Source organism: Myotis daubentonii, chromosome 15, assembly GCF_963259705.1.
Source record: "Myotis daubentonii chromosome 15, mMyoDau2.1, whole genome shotgun sequence".
NCBI classification, from domain to species: domain Eukaryota; kingdom Metazoa; phylum Chordata; class Mammalia; order Chiroptera; family Vespertilionidae; genus Myotis; species Myotis daubentonii.
Genome location: NC_081854.1, coordinates 33,323,843 through 33,347,455, shown reverse-complemented (window position 1 = coordinate 33,347,455; position 23,613 = coordinate 33,323,843). Strand labels below are relative to the sequence as shown.

Here is a 23,613-nt window from a genome sequence, read left to right as displayed (position 1 = left end):
GGTCCGTCCGAGTGCGCATGTGCAGCGGTTGCCGTGGAGACCAAGGAAGCGTTGGGCCGCCAACGACGCGGGCGCGAGTGCGGGCGGGGAAGAAAAGCCGGACCTCTCTGGTTCAGCTGGGGCCGTAGCGACCCGGCCAAACGGGGCTGCCCATTGCTACCGGGTGTTCGGTGTTTCCGGAATAGACATGCACCCCGAGGTCTTGGAGCCCACGGCGGACGAGGAAGAGAAACAGGACTGCACGCAGGAACCGGGTGTGGTGCCTGGCGTGGAGGAGTCTGCGGGTGACCACGGGAACGCAGGCCAAGGGAGCCGCAAGGAAGGTGCTGACCGCCGCCCCAGGGAGGCGAGGGGGGGCGACGGGCTGCGCCCAACACCTGATCTTCACAGCCAGCAATAACAATAATAATAATAGCGGCCCACACTTATTAAAGGATGCGCGCCAAGGGTTCGCTGCATTTGAGCCATACACCCGCCCTCTGCAATAGGCACTCCTCTCCCCATTTCATACAGATGAGGAATACTGGGACTTACAGAGGTTATAGAACTTGCTTCAAACAGATTACCCTCAGCCAGAATAACAGAATAGACTCAGGCAACAATCTGACGCCAGAGCCCAAGTCCTTACCCAACACACCATTCTCTCCCCACCTACCTTTTTTTGTTTTGAATGTATCCCTTCTTTGCTATCGCCATTTAAGATCAAAAGATGCCAGAGCAGGACATCTTAATTGAACTCACAGTGTCCATGCCAGTGCCTGACTCATGATAGAATGAGTGAACGAAGAGCTGACGGTTCTGGGGTTAGCAGGTGACTCCTTGTCAATTTCCCAGAATGGGCATAGAAAACAGGCTTCAGCCTCTGCTCTCTCTTGGCTTGGGGCACTAAGGGAAACCTATTAGTGACTAGATAAAGAGACTACTTGATTTATGTTTCTTTTTTCCAATTAGCAATAATCACGTCTCAGATAAACCTCATTGGCTACGATACTGCCACTGCACAAAGCTTGTTTCATTTTTTGAACCCAGTCAACAAATATATCTTGAGCATCAACTGTCCAGGCAAGCCCTATACAAGGAACTGTTGGAAAGCCATGTTGCTCTGTGGCAAGCTGCTCACACTCGGTTCAGATTGCAGCTCTGCAACTGGCCAGCTTTATGGCTCTTGGCCCAGATCTTAATCTCTCTGTGGAGCAGTCTCCTCATCTGCAAGCAGGGATATTATTATAGGGATAATTATAATTAGAGTTTCTGTTATACAGTGGGCCATTAATAAGTCATAGCTCTTGTTATTAATATAATCAAGCAATTATGTATTCTTTATTTCACAACCCTTTACCTGGTGTTTTATTGTGGCTGAGCATTGTATGCAGTGGGAAATGGGGAAGTGTGAGACCCAGTCCCAAGCATGGAGAGAAGATCCTCATTCAATAGACTTCACAAACACACAGCGACCCTCAAGATTAAGTGCATTTGAATGGGCCAATTTTGATTGGCCTTTAAAAATATTAAGTGCCCATTTGAATGTGCTCATTTCCACTATTTTTGTTACTTTTTATGTTTTTTCTTTTGAGAACTTTTTAAAAAGAACAGAGAGCATTATATCAAACACTCATGTATTACCACTAAGAACTGAAAATGATTAATATTTTTATCAATTCACTTGAAGTCTTTTTAATTAAAAAAATAAAACATCTCCGATAGTTTTCTTTTTTTAAAATATATTTTTATTGATTTCAGAGAGGAAGGGAGAGGAAGAGAGAGAGATAGAAACATCAATGATGAGAGAGAATCATTGATTGACTGCCTCCTGCACGCCTCATACTGGGGATTGAGCCCGCAACCCAGGTATATGCCCTGACTGGGAATCGAACCGGTGACCTGTTGGTTCCTGGGTCGATGCTCAAGTGCTGAGCCACACCCAGCTGGGCTCAGACAATTTTCATTAAATTCATTGAGGTGACATTGTTTAATAAGATCATATAGGCTTCAAGTGAACAATTCTATAATACATGATCTATATATTGCATTGTGTGCCCACCACCCAAAGTCAAATCATCTTCTGTCACCATGTATTTCAGATTGACATTCCCAGCCCCTAATCCTAGTCCCATTTCTTTCTCCCCTTCTCCAGAATTTTGTATGGATTCCTTAATTTAATCTCTCTCTCTCTCTCTCTCCCTCCCACCCTCCCTTCCTCCCTGTACTGTGTGTGTGTGTGTGTGTGTGTGTGTGTGTGTGTGTGTAATGTTCTCAATGCATAGCATTGGTTTGTGTTTTTAATTTATATAGGTGGTATTCTGTGCTTATTATTAAACTTGCTTTTTTTCATTCCACAGATGTTTCTGAGAATCAAGCCATACTAGTGATACAACTAACTCCAGTGCATTCTTTGCAAGGCAGAATAGTAATCCATTGTTTTATTTTAACTAGTTCCTATGGATGGACATTTGCACTGTTAACAGTTTGGGGCTGTTACCAATAATGCAGAAATGAATATCTTTGTACATGCCTCCCTGTGCATCTGTACAAGAGCTTTTACCGAGGACCTACCTAGAAGCGAAAATTCCACAGCCCTTGAAGATTGTTATACATGTAATGAGTACTAGTGTTCCATAACATAAGAGGACAGTTATTACTGACATTGAAATTGGGAGAACTTTTAAATATATTTCTTGATCTCCATAGACCCAATCTCTTAATTTTACAGAAATCAATGATCCTAAGGAAACATGTGCGGGTCCTTCTGACACATCCTACAAAAGTGAGCAGAAACAAAGCGGTGACAGCAGGTTGGACGGTTGCTTAGCACACCGAAGAAATGACAAGGAAGATCATGGCCCCAGGTATGTGGGCGTGGTGCTGTCCCCTACAGCACACAGTTACCAAGTAAGAGAGATGGTATAATCACCCCATTGTACAGGTAAGAAAATGAGGCTCAGCCCTGGTCCATGTTGCTCAGTGGTTAGAACATTGGCCCTTGCACTGAAGGGTCTCAGGTTTGATTCCCGGTCATGGGCACGTACCTGGGGTGCAGGTTTGATCCCTGGTCCTTGGGCGGGGTGCATGCGGGTGGTAACCAATTGATGTGTCTCTCTCACAGCCATTTCTCTCCCGCTGTCGCTCCTGCTCTCACTGTCTCTTCCTCCCTCACTCCCTACCTTCCTCCCTTCCTTCCACTCTCTCTCTAAAAAAAACAAAAAAACAAAAAAACAATGGGAAAAAATATCCTTGGGTGAGGATTAGAAAAAGAAGAAAGAAAATGAGACTTGTGGCGATTAAATAGCACAATATCTCTAGTGCTGGAGACAGGATGGCCTGTCTCTGTGGTACAGCTAACCACGATCTATCAAACTTTAATGCCAGACCTGGAGAGAGAAACATCAGTAGTTACGGATGACACGATATTAAAAGTATTTTTATTAGAGCACATGTTTCAACTTTTAAGACTGCTGAAAGTAATATTAGATGAGGCCTTGAAAGCTATACAAAAGAAAACCCCAAAGAACATAAAATAGCTATCAGACATTCAGGATGTTGTGGATTTGGGGGAAGGAATAGATGTGATAAACAATTTTTGGAATATATTTCAGAGCTGATAAACTCAAATAAATTGCTTGTTCGTGTTTCCCATTTAACAGAATGACTAAACACTTCCTGCAGAAACTCTGCAAGCAACACAAGCTGTATATCACCCCAGCGTTGAATGATACGCTGTATTTACACTTTAAAGGTGAGGCTCTGGGAGAGGCAGAGAGATGCTGGTGGCATAACAATTACTTGCAGGGATCATCTGGGGTTCTCATATTACATTTCAGTAGAAATTTCAGAGAGTTCAGTGGAGATTTTTGGAAAAGCAATAATATTTCTTTGAAGAAAAAATCCTACCTTAGCGTTTATAAAGGGGCCACTGGTTCTATGGATACAAAGGAAACACATGGATATCTTCTAAGTTTTCCAAAGACTTAATAATGTTTCAAGCCGGAAGCTAGCTGTAAATGGTTTGGGTTTGGGAGAGATATGTTGTGCAGGATGGAAGACTGGCACAGAAAACAAAGGGTGAGGGGCGGGGGGGGGGGGGTGCCTCTCAGAATGGAGACGTATAACTAGAGGCATCCCCAAGGGCTCAGGGCTGGTTCCAGTATCTTAATATAAACTTAACTTTGTTTTCAGAGACAGGGATATTCCTTGCATTGATCAAGAGTGATAACTCCCAGGCAGGGCTGAATGGGGGATGGCCCACCTGCCTCATCAGACCTCCGAGTTATTAAGTAAATGCGCTGAGGGCTTCCTGTGGGCCTGGCGTTGCTCAGTTCTAGAGACACACAGAGATGATAGGCAGAGGTGTCTTTGGTGTCCCGGGGGATGGTGCAGCCACTGTGAGGAGTGCTGGGCCAGGGAGGTTGACGGAGGCCCGTGCAGCACAAATGCCTTCACAGTTTGGAACAGCTCCCAGCTAGTTTCCTCACCTCCACATTGTCCTCCTGCCCCAAAACTCTCTGCTTAGGGGGGCAGATCCCAGGGGACCAATATTTAAGAGGAAGGGCCAGCACCGGTTTGGCTCAGAGGATAGAGCGTCGGCCTGCGGACTGAAGGGTCCCAGGTTCGATTCCGGTCAAGGGCATGTACCTGGGTTGCGGGCACATCCCCAGTAGGAGGTGTGCAGGAGGCAGCTGGTCGATGTTTCTCTCTCATAGATGTTTCTAACTCTCTATCCCTCTCCCTTCCTCTCTGTAAAAAATCAATAAAATATATTTAAAAATAAAAAAAAAGAGGAAGGAAGAAGAAGGGGACCCAGTAGGTTAGACCAAGTAGAAGGAGTCAGAGAGGTAGAAAGTTGGGGAGAGATGTGCCCATGTTAACAACTCATCCCCAAACTTAGCAACTTCAATTCCTCATCTCACATGTTTCCGGGGGCCAGGAATCTGGGAATGACTTAGCTGGGTGGTTCTGGCTCACTCTCTAGGAGGTTACACTCCAGCTGTCTACAGTTCGTTTTGCTAATCTTCAGTTTGGCTCATCAACCTGAAAAATGAATTAAAACAAGACCCACAGTTTGCACTAGCTCCAGGCTTAGCACATCCCAGTGCTCACGGTGTATCTTCACGAGGTTCTCTCTCTCCTTTGCTTGGCCCTGCTTCCCTCTGACTCATTTCGGGCAAGTCATCCCTCACCTGCACCCACTCCCAGCCATGAAGGTGGCTGCTGCACTGCTCGGCTCCCCTTGCCAAGCCGGCCCCTCCAACATAAAGACTGCCTTTTCCCAACGGAGCCAGCCACACTCCCCAGGATTCATCTGTGTTGGCCCCGCGTGTCTTAAGCATGACCGGCCCAGAATGAGTCATCACGACTCTGAGAGCCAGGGGGTGGTGACAAAGAGGGACGTTCCCCAAAGCAAAGGAGCAGTACTGTCCCTAAAGGAAGGAGGTGTGGGTGCTAGGCAGGGAGGCACAAACAAGGGCGACTCCTGCGTCCCTTGTGTGCATGGAGGAGCTTAATGGCGAAACCCCCTTCTCGCTAGGTTTCGATCGCATCGAGAACTTGGAAGAGTACACGGGGCTGCGCTGTCTCTGGCTGGAGTCCAACGGAATACAGAAAATCGAGAACCTGGAGGCCCAGACCGAACTGCGTTGCCTCTTCTTGCAAGTGAACTTGCTTCATAAAATCGAGAACCTCGAACCCCTGCAGAAACTGGATGCCCTGAACCTCAGCAACAATTACATCAAGACCATTGAAAACCTCTGTGAGCACGCCCCACGCCGGGCCTTTCTCAATGCCACTATGTCCACCGCGTTCCCTGGGGGCGGTTCTAAAATGGTCTGCTCTGGGCAGGAGAGCTTTTCCTGCCGCTGTTGTTTACTTCTGCTGACCTCGCCTTCCAGCCTGTCTGCCAGCCCTGAACACGCTGCAGATAGCCCACAATCACCTGGAGACGGTGGAAGACGTCCGGCACCTGAAGGAGTGCCTGAAGCTCTGCGTCCTTGATCTCTCCCACAATCGGCTGAGTGACCCACAGATCCTGAGCATCCTGGAGAGCATGCCTGATTTGGTAAAACACACAAACCTGGCACACGTTCATGTTCTTTAGATGTTAAATCTCTTCTCCTCGCCCTCCTTCCCTCCCTCCCTCCCCTTCTTCTCTCTCTCCTTTCACCCTCTATTCCCTTTTTTTTGCTTTTTTTTTTTTTTTTTTTTACTATTTTTATTGATTGATTTCAGAGAGGAAGGGAGAGGGAGAAAGAGATAGAAACATCAATGATGAGAGAAAATCATCGATCCACTGCCTCCTGCACGCCCCACACTGGGGATCGAGCCCACAACCAAGACATGTGCCCAGGATGGAGCCAAGACCTCCTGGTTCATAGGTTGATTCTCAAACACTGAACCACGCTGGTCGGGCCACATTCTTTCCCTCTCTGTGTTTTTAGCCGGAGTATCTTAAATGCCAGAAGCTATGTCATTTCACCCACAAATATTTTAGTGTGTATCTCTAACAGATAAGGACTTTTTTTTTTTTTTAGCACAAAGTACTGTTATTATATCTAAAATAATGTAGTAACTACATTTAAAATGCAGACCATGTTCAGTTTTTCCCATTTGTCTCAAGAATGCATTTTGACCATTGGGTTGTTCAAATCCAAACCAGAACTATGCATCACGTTTGGATTATTTGTATCTCAAATCTCCCGATTTCTCACTGTTTCCCTTCCTGTTTCCCCCACCCCCACCCCCATTACTCTGTCAAAGAAACCAGGTCCTTCCCCTGGCATGGGCCACATTCTGGACTTGGTTGATTGCATCCTCGTGGTGTTGTTTAACATGTACTGCTGTGCCCAGTATTTCTTGGAGAATGATAATGGAGCCAGAGGTGTCATCATATCCAGATTCAATATTTAACTTTGGGTGTGCTGTTGCATCGCATCATGGGGCATGTAATTTCTGATGGCTTCTCTTTTTGTAATTTTAATATTGAGTGATGGGTTCATGTATTGTCAGCCTGACCGAGCCATTATATAGTCCCCATTGTTCTTTCTCCTGATTATCTTAGCTGCCACTGATGGGCATTGCCTGGATGCTCTATTTCATCAGGAGTCACGTGATGGCCATTTTCTGCTTGTTCCTTCTGCCTTTATCATTAGCTGGAATGCTTCTACAAAGAAGAACCTCCCCTCATCAACTAGTGGTTCCCTAACGCTGTACAGTTCATACAGAAAAGCAGGGAAAGTGTCTGCTTCTTTTTTATTTATTGATTGATTGTCAGAGAAGTGAGTCAGGAACCTGGCAACCATTAATGGTGACAATGAAGGGTTTTTCTTTTTCAGTATCCTTATGAACTCAGGGACTTATACATACAGCATTTGATATGATTTAACCCTGGCTATCATTTTCATTTTGGATGCTCAAATGGTCCCATCTTCCAGCCCGTGACCACCTGACCAGGTAGCACCTGTGTCCTTTTGACTCAACCTCAGTGGCCTTTGATGGCTCCCTTGCTTTTTGGGGTGTATGGGTTGCCATGTGTACGAGGAGAAATATTTAAAATAGCACAGGAAGGCCTCAAGCTCACTGCTTACTGCTGAGGGCATTGATAAGTCTGGAAAAAGGGAGTCAATTAAAAGAAAAATAGCTCAGGAATCATTACAGAGGAGACTGTTAAAAAGAACTAGTTTAGAATCACTAGCACATGGTGTTAATATGAAGCGGTATTACATTATAATATCTTTTTCTCACTTAGCTGCCATGACAGATTATCGTGGACTTGGGGGCTTAAACAACTGAAATTTATTTTCTCATAATTTTAGAGGTTGGAAGTCCAAGATCAGGGTGTCAGCAGGGTTAGTTTCATTCTGAGGCCTCTCTCTTTGGTGTCTCCTCTCCTTCTCTCCTCTGTGTGTGTCTGTGTTCCAATCTCGTCTTTTTATAAGGACACCAGCCATATTGGATTAGGACCATCACTGTGGCCGCGTTTCATCTTAATTGACCTCTTGAAAGGCCCTATCTCCAAATACAGTCACGTTCTAAGGTCCTGGGGGTTAGGACTTCAATATATGATGCCCATAAGAAAAGCAGTCTGCCTTATAGTGTGTGTTACGATTGGTTTAGAATATCTGCACCCCATGCAGCTGGAGCATACGGCTCCCACCACCCCAGCCCCATAGGAGAGGTCACTTGGAATATGACAAGAACGTGAAGGCAGTATGAGAATGAAGTTGGGGAAAGGCTAAACTAACTAGTCAGCAATGTATTTACTTTCTCCAACAAAACCCACTTTAGCTGTGAAAAATATTTCATCAGTTTAAGCCATTTTAAATGTTCACTCACACGTCTCCTTACCTATTTGCCTTCTTTGAGTTTCATGGCGGAAGAGGAGGTGCCAGCCTTTAAGGATGGGGACGGCATGCTGTCACCGCACATTTCTTTCTCTTTCGTGGCCCCAACATGACCTCCAGAGACCTGTAGGCCTGGCGAGCAAGGCCCTCGCGATCAATCAGTGGGCACTTCCCATCCGGTCCCCTTATTCACTGCTCCTTACCTGTCTAGCTGCTGTGTACTTTTCTTAAAATGGACCCTGGCTGGGAAGGAGAAAAACAATCAATTAGACTGAGATCAATTTCAATCAAAGAGATTGTGTAAGCAAAGCTAATGTAATCACCGCTCTTGGAAAGGGGCTCAGGAAACGTTTTATAGGATTGTTCTGGAAGGACACCGAGACTGAGGATCTGAAGTTCGAGAAAAGAAAGGGCCGCCAGTTCTGATGGCACAACAACAATGACACCCTCTGGCTTCGCTAATACAGTCAGCAGGACATGATGTTGGCACTTCCTTTTTGTTCATTCTTAGAGCATGGCCCATATACAATATTAAAACCACATCCATTTTTTAGCAATTAATTTGGTTCTGCGTGTTTGCTTACAGCGTGTCCTGAATTTGATGGGAAACCCAGTTATTAGGAACATCCCTAACTATCGAAGGACAGTCACTATTCGACTAAAACACTTAACGTTCCTGGATGACAGACCAGTTTTTCCAAAGGACAGGTAAGGAAGAGAAAAGCCTTGTGATCACATGTGAATATGTAATAGTTACGCATACTTATTAAACTTTTTAAAAATTCTGATTTTTGAGCATTTTCACCCATCATTAAATTCCTTGGAAATAGGTTTAATGGTTACATAATTACTTATAATAGAAAATTCTCTATTCTTGAGCGTTTATTCATAGGTGCTTTTTAAAATAATCCTTTGATAAATATAGTTGCATATAAGTCTCTGGCCTCATTGCTGATTATTTCCTCAGGGTGGAATTCAAGGAGTTGTATTATTGGATCAAAGAATGTGGTCTGAGCCTTTTTAAAGGTGCTTATATTTTTAACTAGAGGCCCGGTGCACGAAATTTGTGCATGGGTAGGGTCCCTATCCCTGGCAGGCGATCAGGGCCTATTAGGTTCCCTGCCTCCTCACTTCCTCCTTCCATTGCCACCCACGTGCCACCACCGTGCAGCTCCCTGCCTCTTCCCCCCGCCTCCCCACTTCCTCCTTCCCTCACCCCCTTAGTGCCCCACCACCACTGCTGGTCACCCGCTATGTTCTGTGCTGCCCTGTCGAACTCCTGAGGGAACACTTTGCACATTAGCCTTTTATATATATAGATGGTTTTCTAGAAAGTTTGTAACAATTTATAGTATCACCAACTATTGCCATGTAAAGGAAATCTTTGCCAGGTGAATTGATGAATGAAGATGGTGTCTCCTTTTAAATTTGTATTTTTAGATAACTGATGAGGTTGGTTACATTTACCATCTTTGTCAGACACTGATGTTGCCTCCTCTAGGAGTATTGCATTCATGGCTTCCTCCCAGTTTCCTTTATTCTGGGAGGGATTTTTCTTATTGATTCATAAGAGCTCTTTTAATATGAAGAATAATAAATTCAGGACTGCCATGTAGATCATCACCACTGTTATCTGTGCTTTTAACTGAGATCACTATTCATTCTAACTTAGAATAAAACCTCAGTCATATAGACAGCTCGAAGGGAAGTGCCATCTGAATTTTGAATGATTCAACATTTTAAAAGAAATGTAGCTGGTGAAATGTTTTTAAACTCACAAATTTAAGTCAAACCAACAAATATGTCAAGTAGAAGTGAGAGCCTCCACTCCAATTAGATGAGAAAGCAAGAGGACCTGCTTCTGGGGAGTTGGGCAGAGATGTAGCCAGTGCCCTGGCCCCCAGCCTTGGGGGTGATGGGGGCGCAGCAAGTGGAGCCCGCGTGCAGACTTGAAAGCCCAGCTCTGCAGCCAGGAGTCATGTCCCCTAGGTGCGCTCACTAACCTCCTGAGCCTCATGTTCCTCCTCTGGAACACGGGGACGATACCGACCACAGGGTCCACGTGAGTACCTGTGAGTGACACATGGGACTTGAGCAGGTACCGGGCATGTAGGAGTGAACCAATGGGCTCAGCTGTGGCTGAGGATCCTGAGCCCCACCCTGAAGCAGCACTGACCAGCGGAAAGTGAAAACAGGATACAAGACGAACCTTCACAGTGAGACCCATCCCCCTGTACAGTGCAGCACGACTCCAGTGCCGGAGTCAGACTCACCTGCGTTTGAGTCCTAAGGCCACCCACTCACCAGCTGGTCCTGTTGGGCACTCGCTCGTCTCTCTGCCTGGGACACGCACCACAGGTGCTGGCAGGTGCCTGCTGGCCTGTGATCTTATTAAAATCTCCCATGACCCACCACCCTATCTAATAGCACATTTGCTCTGGGTGTCTCTTCAGCCTGGTTTCTTTCCTTAGGATGCAACGGCCTTTAACGTGCTGGTTCCCTTGTTAAGGGTCTGTCTTTCCCCATACAAGGGCAGCTCTAGTAAATTCACACAATCACCACCACCACCACCACCACCACCACCACCACAGTTGATTCTAGAATATTTTCATGCCCCTAAAAAGGACCCGTATTTATTAGCAGTCACTCCCCATTCCCCGTCTCCAGCTCTAGGCAATCACAAATCTACTTTCCACCTCTGTAGACTTGCCTATTCTGGACATTTCCTGTAAATGGAATCGTACACTGCGTGGCCTTTTTTGATTGGCTTTTCTCACATAGCCTAATGTTTTCAAGGTTCACCCACATGTAGCAGGTGTCATTCATTCATTCCAAAATAGTATTGCAAGATAACATTCTATGTGGATGTGCCACCGTCTACATACCCATCAGTCAATGGACATGTGGGTCGTTTCAATTTTTGGCTCTTGTGACTAGTGCTGCTATGAATTTTTGTGTACAGGATTGTGCGGACATTTGTTTTCAACTCATTTGAGTAAACACGTGCTGGGTTATATGTAAACTATGGGTAGCACCATGATTTCCAAACTGGCTTCCCAAGGGGCTGCCCCACCTTGCATTCCCACCAGCCGTGAACGAGAGCAGCTGTTGCTCACATCCTCGCCAGCATTTGGTGCTGACAGTGTTTTGGGTTTTAGCCATTGTAATAGGTGTGTGGTGGTATCTCCTTTCAATTTGTATTTCTCTAATCTCACATGATATGGAACAGCTTTTCATATGCTTATTTGTCATCTATATATCTTTTTTTGGTGAGGTGTCCAGATCTTTAGGCCCGCCCCCCCTTTTTTTAAGTTTCACAGTTTAATAGTTCTTTGTATGTTTTGGACACAAGTCATTATTCCGTTATATTTCTTGCAAATATTTTCTCCCAGTCAGTGTTTTATCTTCTCATTCTTTTAACCTTTGCCAGTTGTTATTTATTTAGTGATTGATTTAAATCCTCACCCAAGGTTATGTTTTTTTATTGATTTTACAGAGACAGGAAGGGAGGGGGGAGGGAGGGAGAGAGAGAGAGAGAGAGAGAGAGAGACATCAATGTGAGAGAGAAACATCAATTGGTTGCCTCCCATATGTGCCCTGATTGGGAATCGAACCCACAGCCTTTTGGTGCATGGGGCAATGCTCCCACCAACTGAGCCACACCAACCAAGGCCCATTTGCCCATTTTAAAATTGTGTCATCCTTGTATTAATGAGTTGTAAGTTTCTTTATATATTCTAGCTACAAGTCCCTATCCGGTATATGATTTGCAAATACCTTCTCATGTTCCGTGGGTGGTGGTTTCACTTTCTTTGTGGTATTCTTTACATACAAACATTTCAATGTTGATGGAGACCAACCTCTCTATTTTTTCTTTTGTCCATTGTGCTTTGGTGTCACATCTAGAAGGCTGGCCAACCATTCGACTTTGAAGATTAAAGTGTACATATGTCAACTTCTGTCACATGTCCTATGTGGCTTTGGTTTGACTTTGGGGAAAATAAACAAGTTTGGTGCAACAGTGTTTTGATTTGCCTTGAATCTATGAAAATTCACACCTCACTGATTTCCGCTTCCTTTTCAAATCCTCTAACAGAGCTTGCGCAGAGGCCTGGGCTAGGGGAGGGTACGCGGCCGAGAAAGAGGAGAGGCAGCAGTGGGAGAACCGGGAACGGAAGAAGATCACGGACAGCATTGAAGCCTTGGCGAGGATCAAGCGGCGGGCTGAGGAGAGGAAGCGGCAGGGGGAGAGCCAGGAGAAAGGTATGCGTCCACACGGAGCTCTGCTTACATTGGGATCCATGCTGCACAACTCGCAGTCTTTCACAGCTGGGATTTGGGGGGGGGGGGGCGGTTTAGACCATTTACCCACAGACCTGCTGATCCATCTGCACTTGCTCTCCCCCTCCTGCCTGGGGCGGTGAAAACCCCTTTTAGTGACTAAAACTCAATTTGTTAAACGAGCCCGTTTTCCAAGTTAAATGATGTATTGGTTTTCTGTGACTGCCATAACGGATGACCACAAATTTAGGGGCCTACCCAACACAGATTTATCATCTTACAAGAGTTCCGAAAGTCTCAAGTCCGACATGGGTCTCACGGGGCAAAAACCAAGGTGTCAGCAGGGCAGAGCCCCTGCTGGAGGCTGCAGGGCAGCTCTGTTTCCTTGTCTTTTCCAGCTCCTAGAGCCGCTGGCATGGGTTGGTTCACGGTCCCTTGCTCCATCTTCACAGCCTCCTGTCTCTCTAGCTCTGACATTCCCGCCTCCCTCTTTTAAGGCTCCTCGTGATGACATTGGACCCGCCTGGGTAACTCTAGGATGGTCTCCCATCCCTTAATCACATCTGCAAAGTCCCTTTTGCCCTGTGAGGTTACATAGTCTCAGATTCTAGGATTAGGAGGTGGATCTCCTTGTGGGGCCATTATTACTCTGTCATAAATGCATAATATGACATATCAAAACAATATGGTATTGTGCTTAATTTCTCCACCTCGTGTCATTAACAGCAGTAAAGTCAGCCAGCATATATACGGAGGCACAGTCCGTGCCCTTTATGCCTTGAGTCAGAGGGTTATGGTCATCTTGATTTTTTAATTATTAGGTTTTTCATTGTTATTGCCCCTTTGAGTCCAAGACTTTTCTGCACACAGAAAGGGCTCTCTGCCCACTGGGCGGGGGAGCATTTATAAATAAATAGGTTTCTGCACACCAACCTCAGGTGCAGCACACTCACTCATGCACGCGTGGAAGGAGCACGCAGACAGGGTGCAGAGCCCAGTGGAGGGAGAGGATGTGATTCTGCCCCCGCCAGGGAGCCTCCAGTTTCCCTGGGGGGCACGGAGGAGTGCCAGCACCCAGGTCTGGAACGAAATTGTAAATTGGGAAATCACATGAGGTTAGCTGGGCTGGGGAAGGTCCTATCATGAAGGACCTGAAAACCAGCCTTAACATGGCAGGTGACAGGAAGTCACGGGCTATGAAGACGACTGTCATGGAAGCCTTGTTAGGGCGTGAGCTTGGTGGCAGGGGTTGTAGGATAAGTGCAGAGAGCTGCAGCCCCAGAGTTGGTCAGAGACCTTATGTGCAAATCATCTTTTTAAAAACTGAGTTGAAATTCACATAACATCAAATTAACCATTAAGCCCTGACTGGTTTGGATCAGTGGATAGAGCGTCAGCCTGTGGACTGAAAGGTCCCAGGTTCGATTCCAGTCAAGGGCATGTACCTTGGTTGCGGGCACATCCCCAGTAGGAGGTGTGCAGGAGGCAGCTGATCGGTGTTTCTCTCTCATCGATGTTTCTAACTTTCTATCCCTCTCCCTTCCTCTCTGTAAAATATAAATAAAAATATATTTAAAAAAAATTAACCATTTAAAAAATTTTTATTGATTGATGAGAGAGAGAGAAAGAGAGATCAATTTATTGTTCCACTTATTTATGCATTCATTGGTTGATTCTTGTATGTGCCCTGACCGGAGATTGAACCTGCAACCTTGGCGTGTCAGGACAACACTCTAACCAACTGAGTAATCCAGTCAGGGCCAAAATTAACCATTTAAAAAAGGGCATTTAGTGCATTCACAATGTTGCACAAACAGCTCCTTTATCTAGTTCGAGAGCATTTTCTCCACCGCAGAATGAAACCCTGAACCCATTAGAAGTGATTCCTTCTCCCCGCTCCCCGAGCCCCTGACAACCACCAATCTTTCCAGACATTTCATATGCAGTGGGGCCTTGACTTACGAGTGTCCCGACTAACGAGTTTTCTGAGATACCAGCTTGGCTGATTTTTTGCATTGAGTTGATAGAGTAATTTGAGTTAACGAGCTCCTTAACCAGCTCGGTCTCGGAACGAATTAAACTCATAAGTCAAGGCCCCACTGTACATGAAACCATACAGTAAGTAGCCTTTTGCACCGGCTCCTTTCACTGAGCAGGATGTTTCTGAGGTTCCTGCACATTGTGGCGTGATCAGTGCTACATTCCTTTTTATGGCTTCACCTTGACCATTCAATTCTGTCCGTTTTGAAGGGTGGCTCACTGCCTCCCTGTGGCACAGATCGTTTCCCTCTGTGCTGGATGACTGTATGAGCTGCTAGACCCGCGAAAGATTTAGGACACCCTATTCCTGGCGTGGCTGGGCCAGGGCAGGCCTGGGAAATGTTCTTGGCCCCCAGACTCTCTTCTAAGATGTTGGCTCCTCTCTCTGCCTTGCCTTCACGCTCGCCCCCATTTCAAGACTCTATCCACTCCCAGGTTTGGTGTAAATGAACCCCCCTCCCTGTATCACCCAACCTACTGCCCCTAGTCCAGGACTCAGAGCCCCCTGCCCACACCAAATGCCCCCGGCCAGCATTTGGTGCAGGCTTTTAATGAGTGAGTGAGTCCTGGCTGTGTCCTGGCCCAGCCCCTGGCAAGCCTGCGGGATCCTGGGGATGGTGCCCAGAGCCCCTTAATGAGTAAGAGCCCCTTCCTTGTCCTATGCCCAGTAGAAAAGCGCGAGTCTCCATGTGTGTTTCTAAATGGCATGTATTGTTTTTCACGTAATTACAAAGTGTGAGTACGCTACATGAAGAAAAGCACAGGAACAACAGAATCTCAGCAAGAATCACTCAGTACTTAGTGTGGGTAGTTCCTGGCTTTCCCCCAGGCATGTAACATATGTGTTTTATAGAAAATGGCATAATTATATTGCTTTCTGCCTACTCTTTTGAATTAGCATAATACATTTTCCATAAAATATATTTTCTCCTACAGTATGTTTTTTTTTCTTTTCTCAACTTTTTATTTAGATTTATTTTTATTTTCAGAAAAGCTTAAATAATAGTAAAATGAACAGCTATGTTGTACCTTTCGGTCAGATGGTTTTTAACATTTACACACACACACACACACACACACACACACACTTTTCTGTTCTGATGAACCAGTTGAAAGTAAAGGCAGCAAAGTGGCCCTTAAATCCACGTACTTCTGCGTGCATCTCCTAAGAACCTCCTGCCCTATCTCCTTAATGGCCGTGTCCTGTTCCATTAGGTGGCTGAGCTAAGTGATGTCTCTCACAGACACCCAGCCTGTCTATTCAGCAATCATACAAAGGAATGAACACCCTTGCAGGCAGCTCTCTACTGGTCCCTGATGGTTCCCTGAGCTCACTCTCAGCAGTTCACTGCATGTCCCCAGGAGACGTGCAGACACCCTGTCCTCCCAGCACATTTCCCAGTTCACCTTTGGACTTCTTTTGTCCAGGGGAGGTGCCAGAGCCAGACAAGAATGAGAACGTAGATGTCGATGCGAAGGGGAAAGAAGAGCCTCATGAGGATGGAGAAAGGCAGCAGAAAATGGAGCTGTTTGTCAAGGAAAGCTTTGAGGCCAAGGACGAGCTCTTCCCAGAAAAGGTGAATGTGTTAGAGGAGCTGCCTGCAGATGTCAACACAGAGATTGAAGACCAGGACCCAGAAGGGGTGCTCCCAGCCGAGGCCCCCGAGCCAGCAACCCTTGGAGCTACCTGGGAAGGTAATGTTGTTATAGGCACCAGAAACACCAGAAAAGATGTCCTCAGACGGCCCTGAGTCGAAGGGAGAGGGCTGTCCCCTCCTCTGTTCTTGTCATGCTCATGAGAAAGAATTCAAGAGAGTGACAGACAGCAGCGTGGTAGTAAAGCAAGCCAATGTATTAATGAAGCAAAGTAAGCAAATGTATTAAAGAAGCAAGGCAAGAAAATTCATCAAAATATACCTGGCATAAAGCACAGGTGGGCACTCAGCTAATCTGAGTGTAAACTTGGTGGGGGTTCAGGGGTTTTATACCCTTGTGTCTAAAGGTTTCAGGGTTCCTCTGCTGGATATCTTGGGCACAGACTAGATTTCAAGGTCCCCCTTTTACTTTGTTGTGACTTTTCCCAGAATTTATGAGAACACCTGGCAAGTCCTGAGACTGCTCACTTCTTCGTTCAGTGAGTGAGATAAGTGTCCCCGCCCCCCCCTCCCGCCCCCGCCCTTAGCAGTTCCAGAGTGATTTAAGCTATGTCTTCTCTGGTTAGGGAGGACAGGTATTAACCATTTATTCTCATGTCCTTAGTTGAGGACGATAAGGTCTTGCTGCAAGCTGGCTGCAAGCTGCCCAAACTGTTTGGCCTTGTTTAATTTTCTTGCCTCAGTTTCCCTGTTCCACTTGTCCAGGAATTTCCCTGTTCCATTAGATGGCTGAGCTAAGTGATGTCTCTCACAGACACCCAGCCTGTCTATTCAGCAATCATACAAAGGAATGAACACCCTTGCAGGCAGCTCTCTACTGGTCCCTGACGGTTCCCTGGGCTCACTCTCAGCAGTTCACTGCATGTCCCCAGGAGAATTTTCCTAGCTTCTTGCTATCCCATTACAATGTGACCAGAACAACCCAAATGCCAGCTCAGGGCAGCACTCCCAGAATCGCAGCCTCTGAGTCACGCATCTGTGGGATCAGGGCAGGTTTCCACTTCTGGCTGCTGTTTCTATAAGATAAAGTACACACATTGTCTCGTTATCTACAGCAGTGCTGTTCATAGACACATAACAGGAGCCATGACTACAGTTTCTAGTAGTCACATTAGACAAAGTAAAAAGAAATGGACGAAACACTAACAATATAGCTTACTGAACCCATTATATCTAAGATACAGTAATGTAAACCAATATAAGATCATTTATGAGATACCTTACGTTTGGGGAGCACTAGGTCTTCAAATCCAATATGTTTTTGACACACAGCACATCATAATTCAAATGCGAACTTTTCAACAGTTAAAGTGAAAGGAAGTCCTACTAAAAGAAGGGAGTTGTTTTATACTGCTCCAGCTTTTAAATTTAATTAAAAGTAAAAACAAATAAAATGTAAAATACAGTTTCTCAGGAGTACTGGCCACATTTCAAGCACGCAGTAGCCATATGCACTGGTTCCATAGTGTGTGATGCAGGTCTAGGGAAAGGAACCCCTGGCAGGTTCTAGCCAAGATCCCCGGGTCCTTCCGACCAACAAATAAACCCAACACTCGTCTGGGATGCCACCCTATCGCTGTGGTGTCAGTAAGGGTGAGCCAGACCTGGAACTTGTCCAGGCCACAGGGCCTCAGGGGACGGGTCATTCTGTCCCCAGCCTGTGCAGTATTTGAGGTCTGTTTGGGGACTTTAGCTGGTCTGGCCCAGAATAGAAGTTCCCCCAAAGCAAAGCCCCCCACTGTCTGGGAGAGGCGTAGAAGAACTGCAGATTTAGGTGTTGTCATACACATGCTCCTGTCTCAACACGGCCTGGCCTGTGGTTTTTCACAGTGAAACTGTGCCTAGCCTAGCAGCAGAGCGAAGCCAGCCTTGGCCTCGATGAACAAAGGATACATTTCAAAAGCAGTGGGTTAACTGCCGCATCTGTAATTAACAGCTGCTGTTAAGACAAACGCCAGTTCTATATTTATCCAGCATGCATGGGCACTCAGTCCAGGCCACAGCTTCACAGGCCGGCTTGGTTAGCCTTCTCAACAACCTGAGGAGCCAGGTGCTGTTATCATACCTGCATTTGTTGGAGCTGGAAACTGAGGCTCAGAGAGGTGAAGTAATTTGCTCCAAGTTGCAAAGCAAGGAAATGGTGGAGCCATGTTGTGGGCCTGGGTCATCCACGGCAGCCACCATGGAGCCCTCTGCCTGCTTCCTGGTTTCATCCTAACCTGGCATCCCAAAGTGGCTCTTCGAATCAAGCTGGACATAGCTAGTGCTCAGGTGGACACCTTGGACCTGTGTGTAATGAGAAAGTTGGCCATTAGTCTTTAATGTAATAACTGAAGCCATGAGATTGATGAGAAAGCAGAGAGCAGGGCCCAGGAATATAGCCTTAGGGAGCTTGAAAATTGGCCCCTGGAGGAGGAAGAGGAGCCCCACCTGGATTCCATGTTTATTCCCGGGCAATCTTGAGACCATGAAACAGGTCTTCCTAACCCTTGTGCAGTGGGCGGGGTGTGTGCCCTGAGGGACAGGCAGTCCAAGAGGGTGGTGGGTTCAGCCCTTTCAGACAGGGCTATGGAACTTGCCTCTTCTCTAGCTCCCCAGGTGGCCTCTGATGCTATTGCCTTTCTCATTGCCCATCAATCATGCCGTTTCCAAGGTTCCTGTGTGTGTATTCTGCATTGATTCCTGGCTGGCACTTCCATGTCATCGCGTCATCTCCAGGCTCCAGCAGGGGGCAGCTCTCTTCCTTTCCCTTCTCTTTCCTAGACATAACACTCTCCTAATCTGGGGATTCTCACAGCTTCGGTCACAGGGGCTGGCCTTTCAGACCAAGGTTTTGTCTTTCCTCTGCTCTTGGAATCCACCTTGACCTTAGCCTTGTCGCTCTGACTGCTGCGTATTGTTGTTCCTTAGAATCAGCTCCCCAGATTGTGGCCACGGAGAAGGCTTTGGGTACAGAGCCTGTTGGGCATGAAGATTTGGGAACCATCACGCTGAAGACGGAGGAGAAGCTCTTCATCGCTGTATGTAAATAGTTGCCTGTGGAGATAAGTATCTGTTTTACAGCCAGTGAAACAGGTGATCAGATACAAACCCCTCAAAATTCCCACTCCCCTAAGTGTGGTCCTTGGACCGGCAGGCTTAGCACCCCCTGGGAGCTGGTTAGAATGCAGACTCCCAGGCCCCACCCAGATCTACTGATTTGAATCTGCATTTTAAAAAGATCTCCCCCAGGGGGTTCACACATTGCACATTCAAGACTGAGAAGCGCTGGCCCAAATGATTTCCCTGGAACTACATCTACAAAACTCTTGATTTTTTCCCCCCCCCAAAGAAGTTACACTGCTAGGCCGTTCAGTCCAGCTAGCCTTATACATAGTGGCTGAGAAAGTTACATTTATCATCAGAGCCTCGAAGCTCCTTGGACAGCTGCCCAGCAAGTGGCTGATGCCATCTTCCCTTCCAGCTTCCTGATGTGGCTGGTTGTCCAGTGTCCGATCCCCTGATGCCTGTTCAGTGAGGGGCAGCCTGACCTTCTGAATATCTCAGCCTCATGAACCCTCTCCTTCCTGAAGCTCTGCTTTGATAAGTCTCAAATGCTTTGGCCCAAGGAATGAGCACCATGAAAATGTACACATTTTGTCACACCCCCCAGGAATGGGAGTGTGGTGGGGCACGCAGTGGGGAGGCATTTCTCGAGCCTTTAGCCTCACACTTAGTGGGCAGCTGGTGCTCACTGTGCTCACCCGGAAGGACAGCCTGCTTCTCTGCCCATGAGTGAGCTTTAAGCCCCTGGCCACAACTTTGCCCCCTGCCCATTCTCTTGATACATTTCTAAACTGTGTTTCATTTCTAACTGCACAGTTGTATGTGGCTCAATAAGACAAACTGAGTGGGTTTCTAGTTTTCTGGGCCTATGTATACTAAGAAACAAAACTGGGTGATTAACCTTTAGCATTTGAGAACCAACTGTATACAAGGCAACTAATAGCTAACACTTACTATTCTTACCATTTATCTGGCACTGTTCTAAATACATCTTGTATTGATTGTTTTACCCTTCCCAAAACCCTGAGAGATAGGTACTATTCTCATCCCTATTTTTCAGATGAGGAAATTGAGGAACAGAGAGGTTAAGCAACCTGCCCATGGCTACACAGCTAGGCAACAGTAGAGGAGGATACCAACCCAGGCAGTCTGGCTCCAGAGTTCAGGAATGTAACACACAGTGCTGCCTGCCTCACATGCTGGAGCGGTTGCTAGAGATAAAGACACCGCAAACACAAAAGCCCTTCTAGTTTGGGGGAGGGCCAAAATATACTCATTTTACAGCACAGAGCCCTGAGGCCAATTTGTACATAGAAGGTGCACTTGGTTTGGGCTCCATCATGTCCTCCCAGATGACCTGGCTGTATCTCTACGGACAAAGCCAAGTGAAGAAAGATGTGGAAATTCTTCAAACATGCCACACCTTGCAAATCGCATTCATTGATCAGGTCCAAATACTTAAGTAGCCACACGTGTGTGTTTTGTGAGTGTGCACGGGGCTGCCTGAGGGGTTGGCCACTCCCCACTGCCCCTCCATGCTTTGCTTGCACCTGCCCAGGCTCGCTGCGCTGTGTGGCTGCACCTGCCTCACCTACCAGCTTTCAGAGTGTGTGCCCTCCTGGTGACACGGGCTCATTCGCTCTTTCAGGACCTACCCGACTTGGAAGATGTTGATACAGGCGAAACTCTGGAAGACAAGGACAAGGTTATAACACAGGTTTTCCCCAAATCAGCATAAGCCCACTTTCCCTTCCAGTCTTGCCATGTACAAAGCATATCACTTTAATTTGAAAGTAAGATGCTTTTTGTGCTTGAATCATTGCACACCTGCTATATTTTCACCTTTCAAAAGGAAATGCAGCTCTTGGCTGTTGCCCCCCTCACTCCCCTTCTTTAAGGTTTTATGATTAACCACTGGGGTTTTCTTAAACATATTTTATTACTGATCTTTAATAACTATGTGCTCCCTGACATTTTTCTGCTCTTCTGATGTACTTATATGTCCGTCTTATATAGCACGACTACAGCAATACAGAGAGAGAGTAGGAAAGGAGAAGCAGGGGGGGGGGGTGGAGGAGTGTGTGAGGCACAATGGGGCGATCTCCGAATCTGACCTGACCCTCCTCCCTCCAGCATTGCTGAGAGCCTGTGTGTGCCAGGCCCCGGGCCCACAAGAGAGGAAAGGAAGGATAAGACAGAATTTGTGTAGGACCTTGTCACTGAGGAAGGGACCAGACATGAGACCACAGTTCCCATGGGGCCTGACCTCCAGGGGGCTAAGTCCGGGTGGCGGGGTTAGGTGTGTCAGAGGCCAAGACTCAGAGATGAGCCCATTCAGGGCCCCGGCAGGGTGTGGGTGTAGCCAGAACAGAGTGGGCAGCGTGGAGACCCACCAGAGGGTGAGAAAGAAATGTGGACATGGTTGTAGAGCTCACCATGACTTGGGGGCTCAAAATAGCTGGCTAAGGGTGTCCATCCCGAGGCCCAACTTTCCAAGGGGCAGGGCTTTGCTCCCGTGGCCCTTTCCTGTATGTGGCAACCGGATATTTTGTGCTGGATAAAAGTGGAATTAACACTGTGCATTTCAGAGTGATTCTAGTGACAGCAGAAATGTTCAAAGGCATCTTTTTAAAAAAAACAGATATGCTTTCCAAAGATCACAACCATTTCGGGCTTGAGTGACGACAGCGATCCTGAGCTGGACGACACCTCCCTCGCGGTGCTGGAGAGCACGTCCACACACACCCTTTCCAACATATTCGCAATCTCCAAGGACACCGCCAGGAAGGCTGAGGCGCCCTATTCGCACATATTTAAAGCAGGAGCCGAGAGGGACTTGGAGACCCAAAGCGGGGACACCACGTGCCCACGCCCGCTGATTCAGGAGCTCGATGACGACGAGCCTTCGGACCAACCACTGACACCCCCAACCTGCAAAGGGGACGCCCCACCACCCCCTTCCAGTGACGGGTACGATGACCTACCTTCGGCCTCTCCTCCAGGTAATGCTGCCCTATCTCAAGGCATTCCCAGGCGGGTGGCATCTCTGGGCTACTTAGGGGCATGCAGGTCTTGGCAGTCAGGTTCAGCAGGTGAAGACGGGGCTGGGGAGCCTGTTTTCACCCCTTTCCTCGCCATCCCAATCCTCAGCCTTTCCAGACCAAGGCTTCTAAGGGAAGGGGGAGACCGGTGACACCACAGCTGCGAGTGTGGGGATGCAGGCCTGTGGCCCCTCTATGGTGAAGGTCCAGAATCGGGCAGGACGGGTGAGACAGTGGTGGGCGGGGAGGTTGTCCAGGCAGGGACAGTGGTGAGCAGCTGGCTGGGTGGGACAGATGAAGCCACAATCTGACATATTAGCCTGGCCTGGTGATGGGGCCCGAGCCTATGACCAGGGAGCTGCAGCTGTGGGGGTGCTGGCCAGTGCTTACTGATCACAAGCAAACTGGTGGGTATGTATTCAGCAACTGCAGTGGGAACACAAACCTAGACAATTTCTGCTCTTCCTCGACCCTCTCAGGGTCCAGGTTTCTCTCGGGATGCCTGTTTGCGTGGCTGACTCTAGGCCTGCCTGCGGGAAAAATGAGGGGGTGGCCATATTCCTTTCCCAGGAACACTGAGCCACCTTTCCTCTTAGGAAACGGCACTGAAAAGGAGGAGGTGCAGTCTGAGACGCAGCCTGAGGAGCCCACAGTGCCTGAGGACCCCGCAGTGCGCGAGGCGGGAGCAGACCTGGAAGACATTGAATTTGGCTTGGACTGAACCCCCAGGCGGCCCCTCTGCCCTTGCACTAACAGGGAGCCAGCAGCGAGGTGCAGGTCACCCCCTGGGCCGGGCTCCCTCCCTTCTCCAATTCCTGAAAGTGCTCTGGGGCCTGGGCCGCGGCGTGTCCTGTCGCACGACTCATCGACTCATCCCTCCCATGCTCTCCCTCTGCAGTGTCGGGCAGCACTGTTCCTTGTTCTCAAAGCACAACCCATTTCCCCCGTTACTTGTGGTATAAATTGTACAACCGTCAATGTCTCATTTGAACGTTATAAACATTTGAGTATTCCCGTGAGGTAATGTGTTTTCAAATTATTTAATATCTGCGCGAGTCACGTGAGCCATTTCATCAGACACCCTGAGATAAGGCCATTCCTCTCGCCACGTGTGATTGATCTGGAGCAGATCCGGCGTCCTGTGCAGTTTCAGGTGGGTGTTTTCCTCACCGGACAGCACCATCTCCCACCAGCTACAGAGCTTTGGGGAAATGAACTTTA

The 23,613-nt window shown here is 47.3% G+C and overlaps 1 protein-coding gene and 1 pseudogene across 1 annotated transcript; one reads left to right on the top strand and one right to left on the bottom strand.

The window, feature by feature from the left end:
• Nucleotides 1-41: 41 nt before the first annotated feature.
• On the top strand, nucleotides 42-23,411 carry DNAAF1 (dynein axonemal assembly factor 1). Its single transcript, XM_059667210.1, has 12 exons — nucleotides 42-323; nucleotides 2,711-2,846; nucleotides 3,642-3,733; nucleotides 5,522-5,743; nucleotides 5,883-6,049; nucleotides 8,917-9,038; nucleotides 12,427-12,593; nucleotides 16,080-16,346; nucleotides 19,217-19,326; nucleotides 21,000-21,056; nucleotides 21,993-22,353; nucleotides 22,989-23,411. The coding sequence occupies exons 1-12, from the start codon at nucleotides 188-190 to the stop codon at nucleotides 23,111-23,113; spliced, it is 1,962 nt and encodes a 653-aa protein (XP_059523193.1). The 5' UTR covers nucleotides 42-187; the 3' UTR covers nucleotides 23,114-23,411.
• Nucleotides 926-1,008, bottom strand: LOC132217720 (U4 spliceosomal RNA; annotated as a pseudogene).
• Nucleotides 23,412-23,613: the final 202 nt, after the last annotated feature.

Bases quoted from the DNA above. Each gene is read 5' to 3' on its own strand.
- DNAAF1 (XM_059667210.1), top strand. From the start codon at position 188: ATGCACCCCGAGGTCTTGGAGCCCACGGCGGACGAGGAAGAGAAACAG. The intron at 6,050-8,916 runs GTAAAACACACA...GTTTGCTTACAG, and splicing joins TGGAGAGCATGCCTGATTTG to CGTGTCCTGAATTTGATGGG. The intron at 21,057-21,992 runs GTTATAACACAG...TAAAAAAAACAG, and splicing joins CTCTGGAAGACAAGGACAAG to ATATGCTTTCCAAAGATCAC.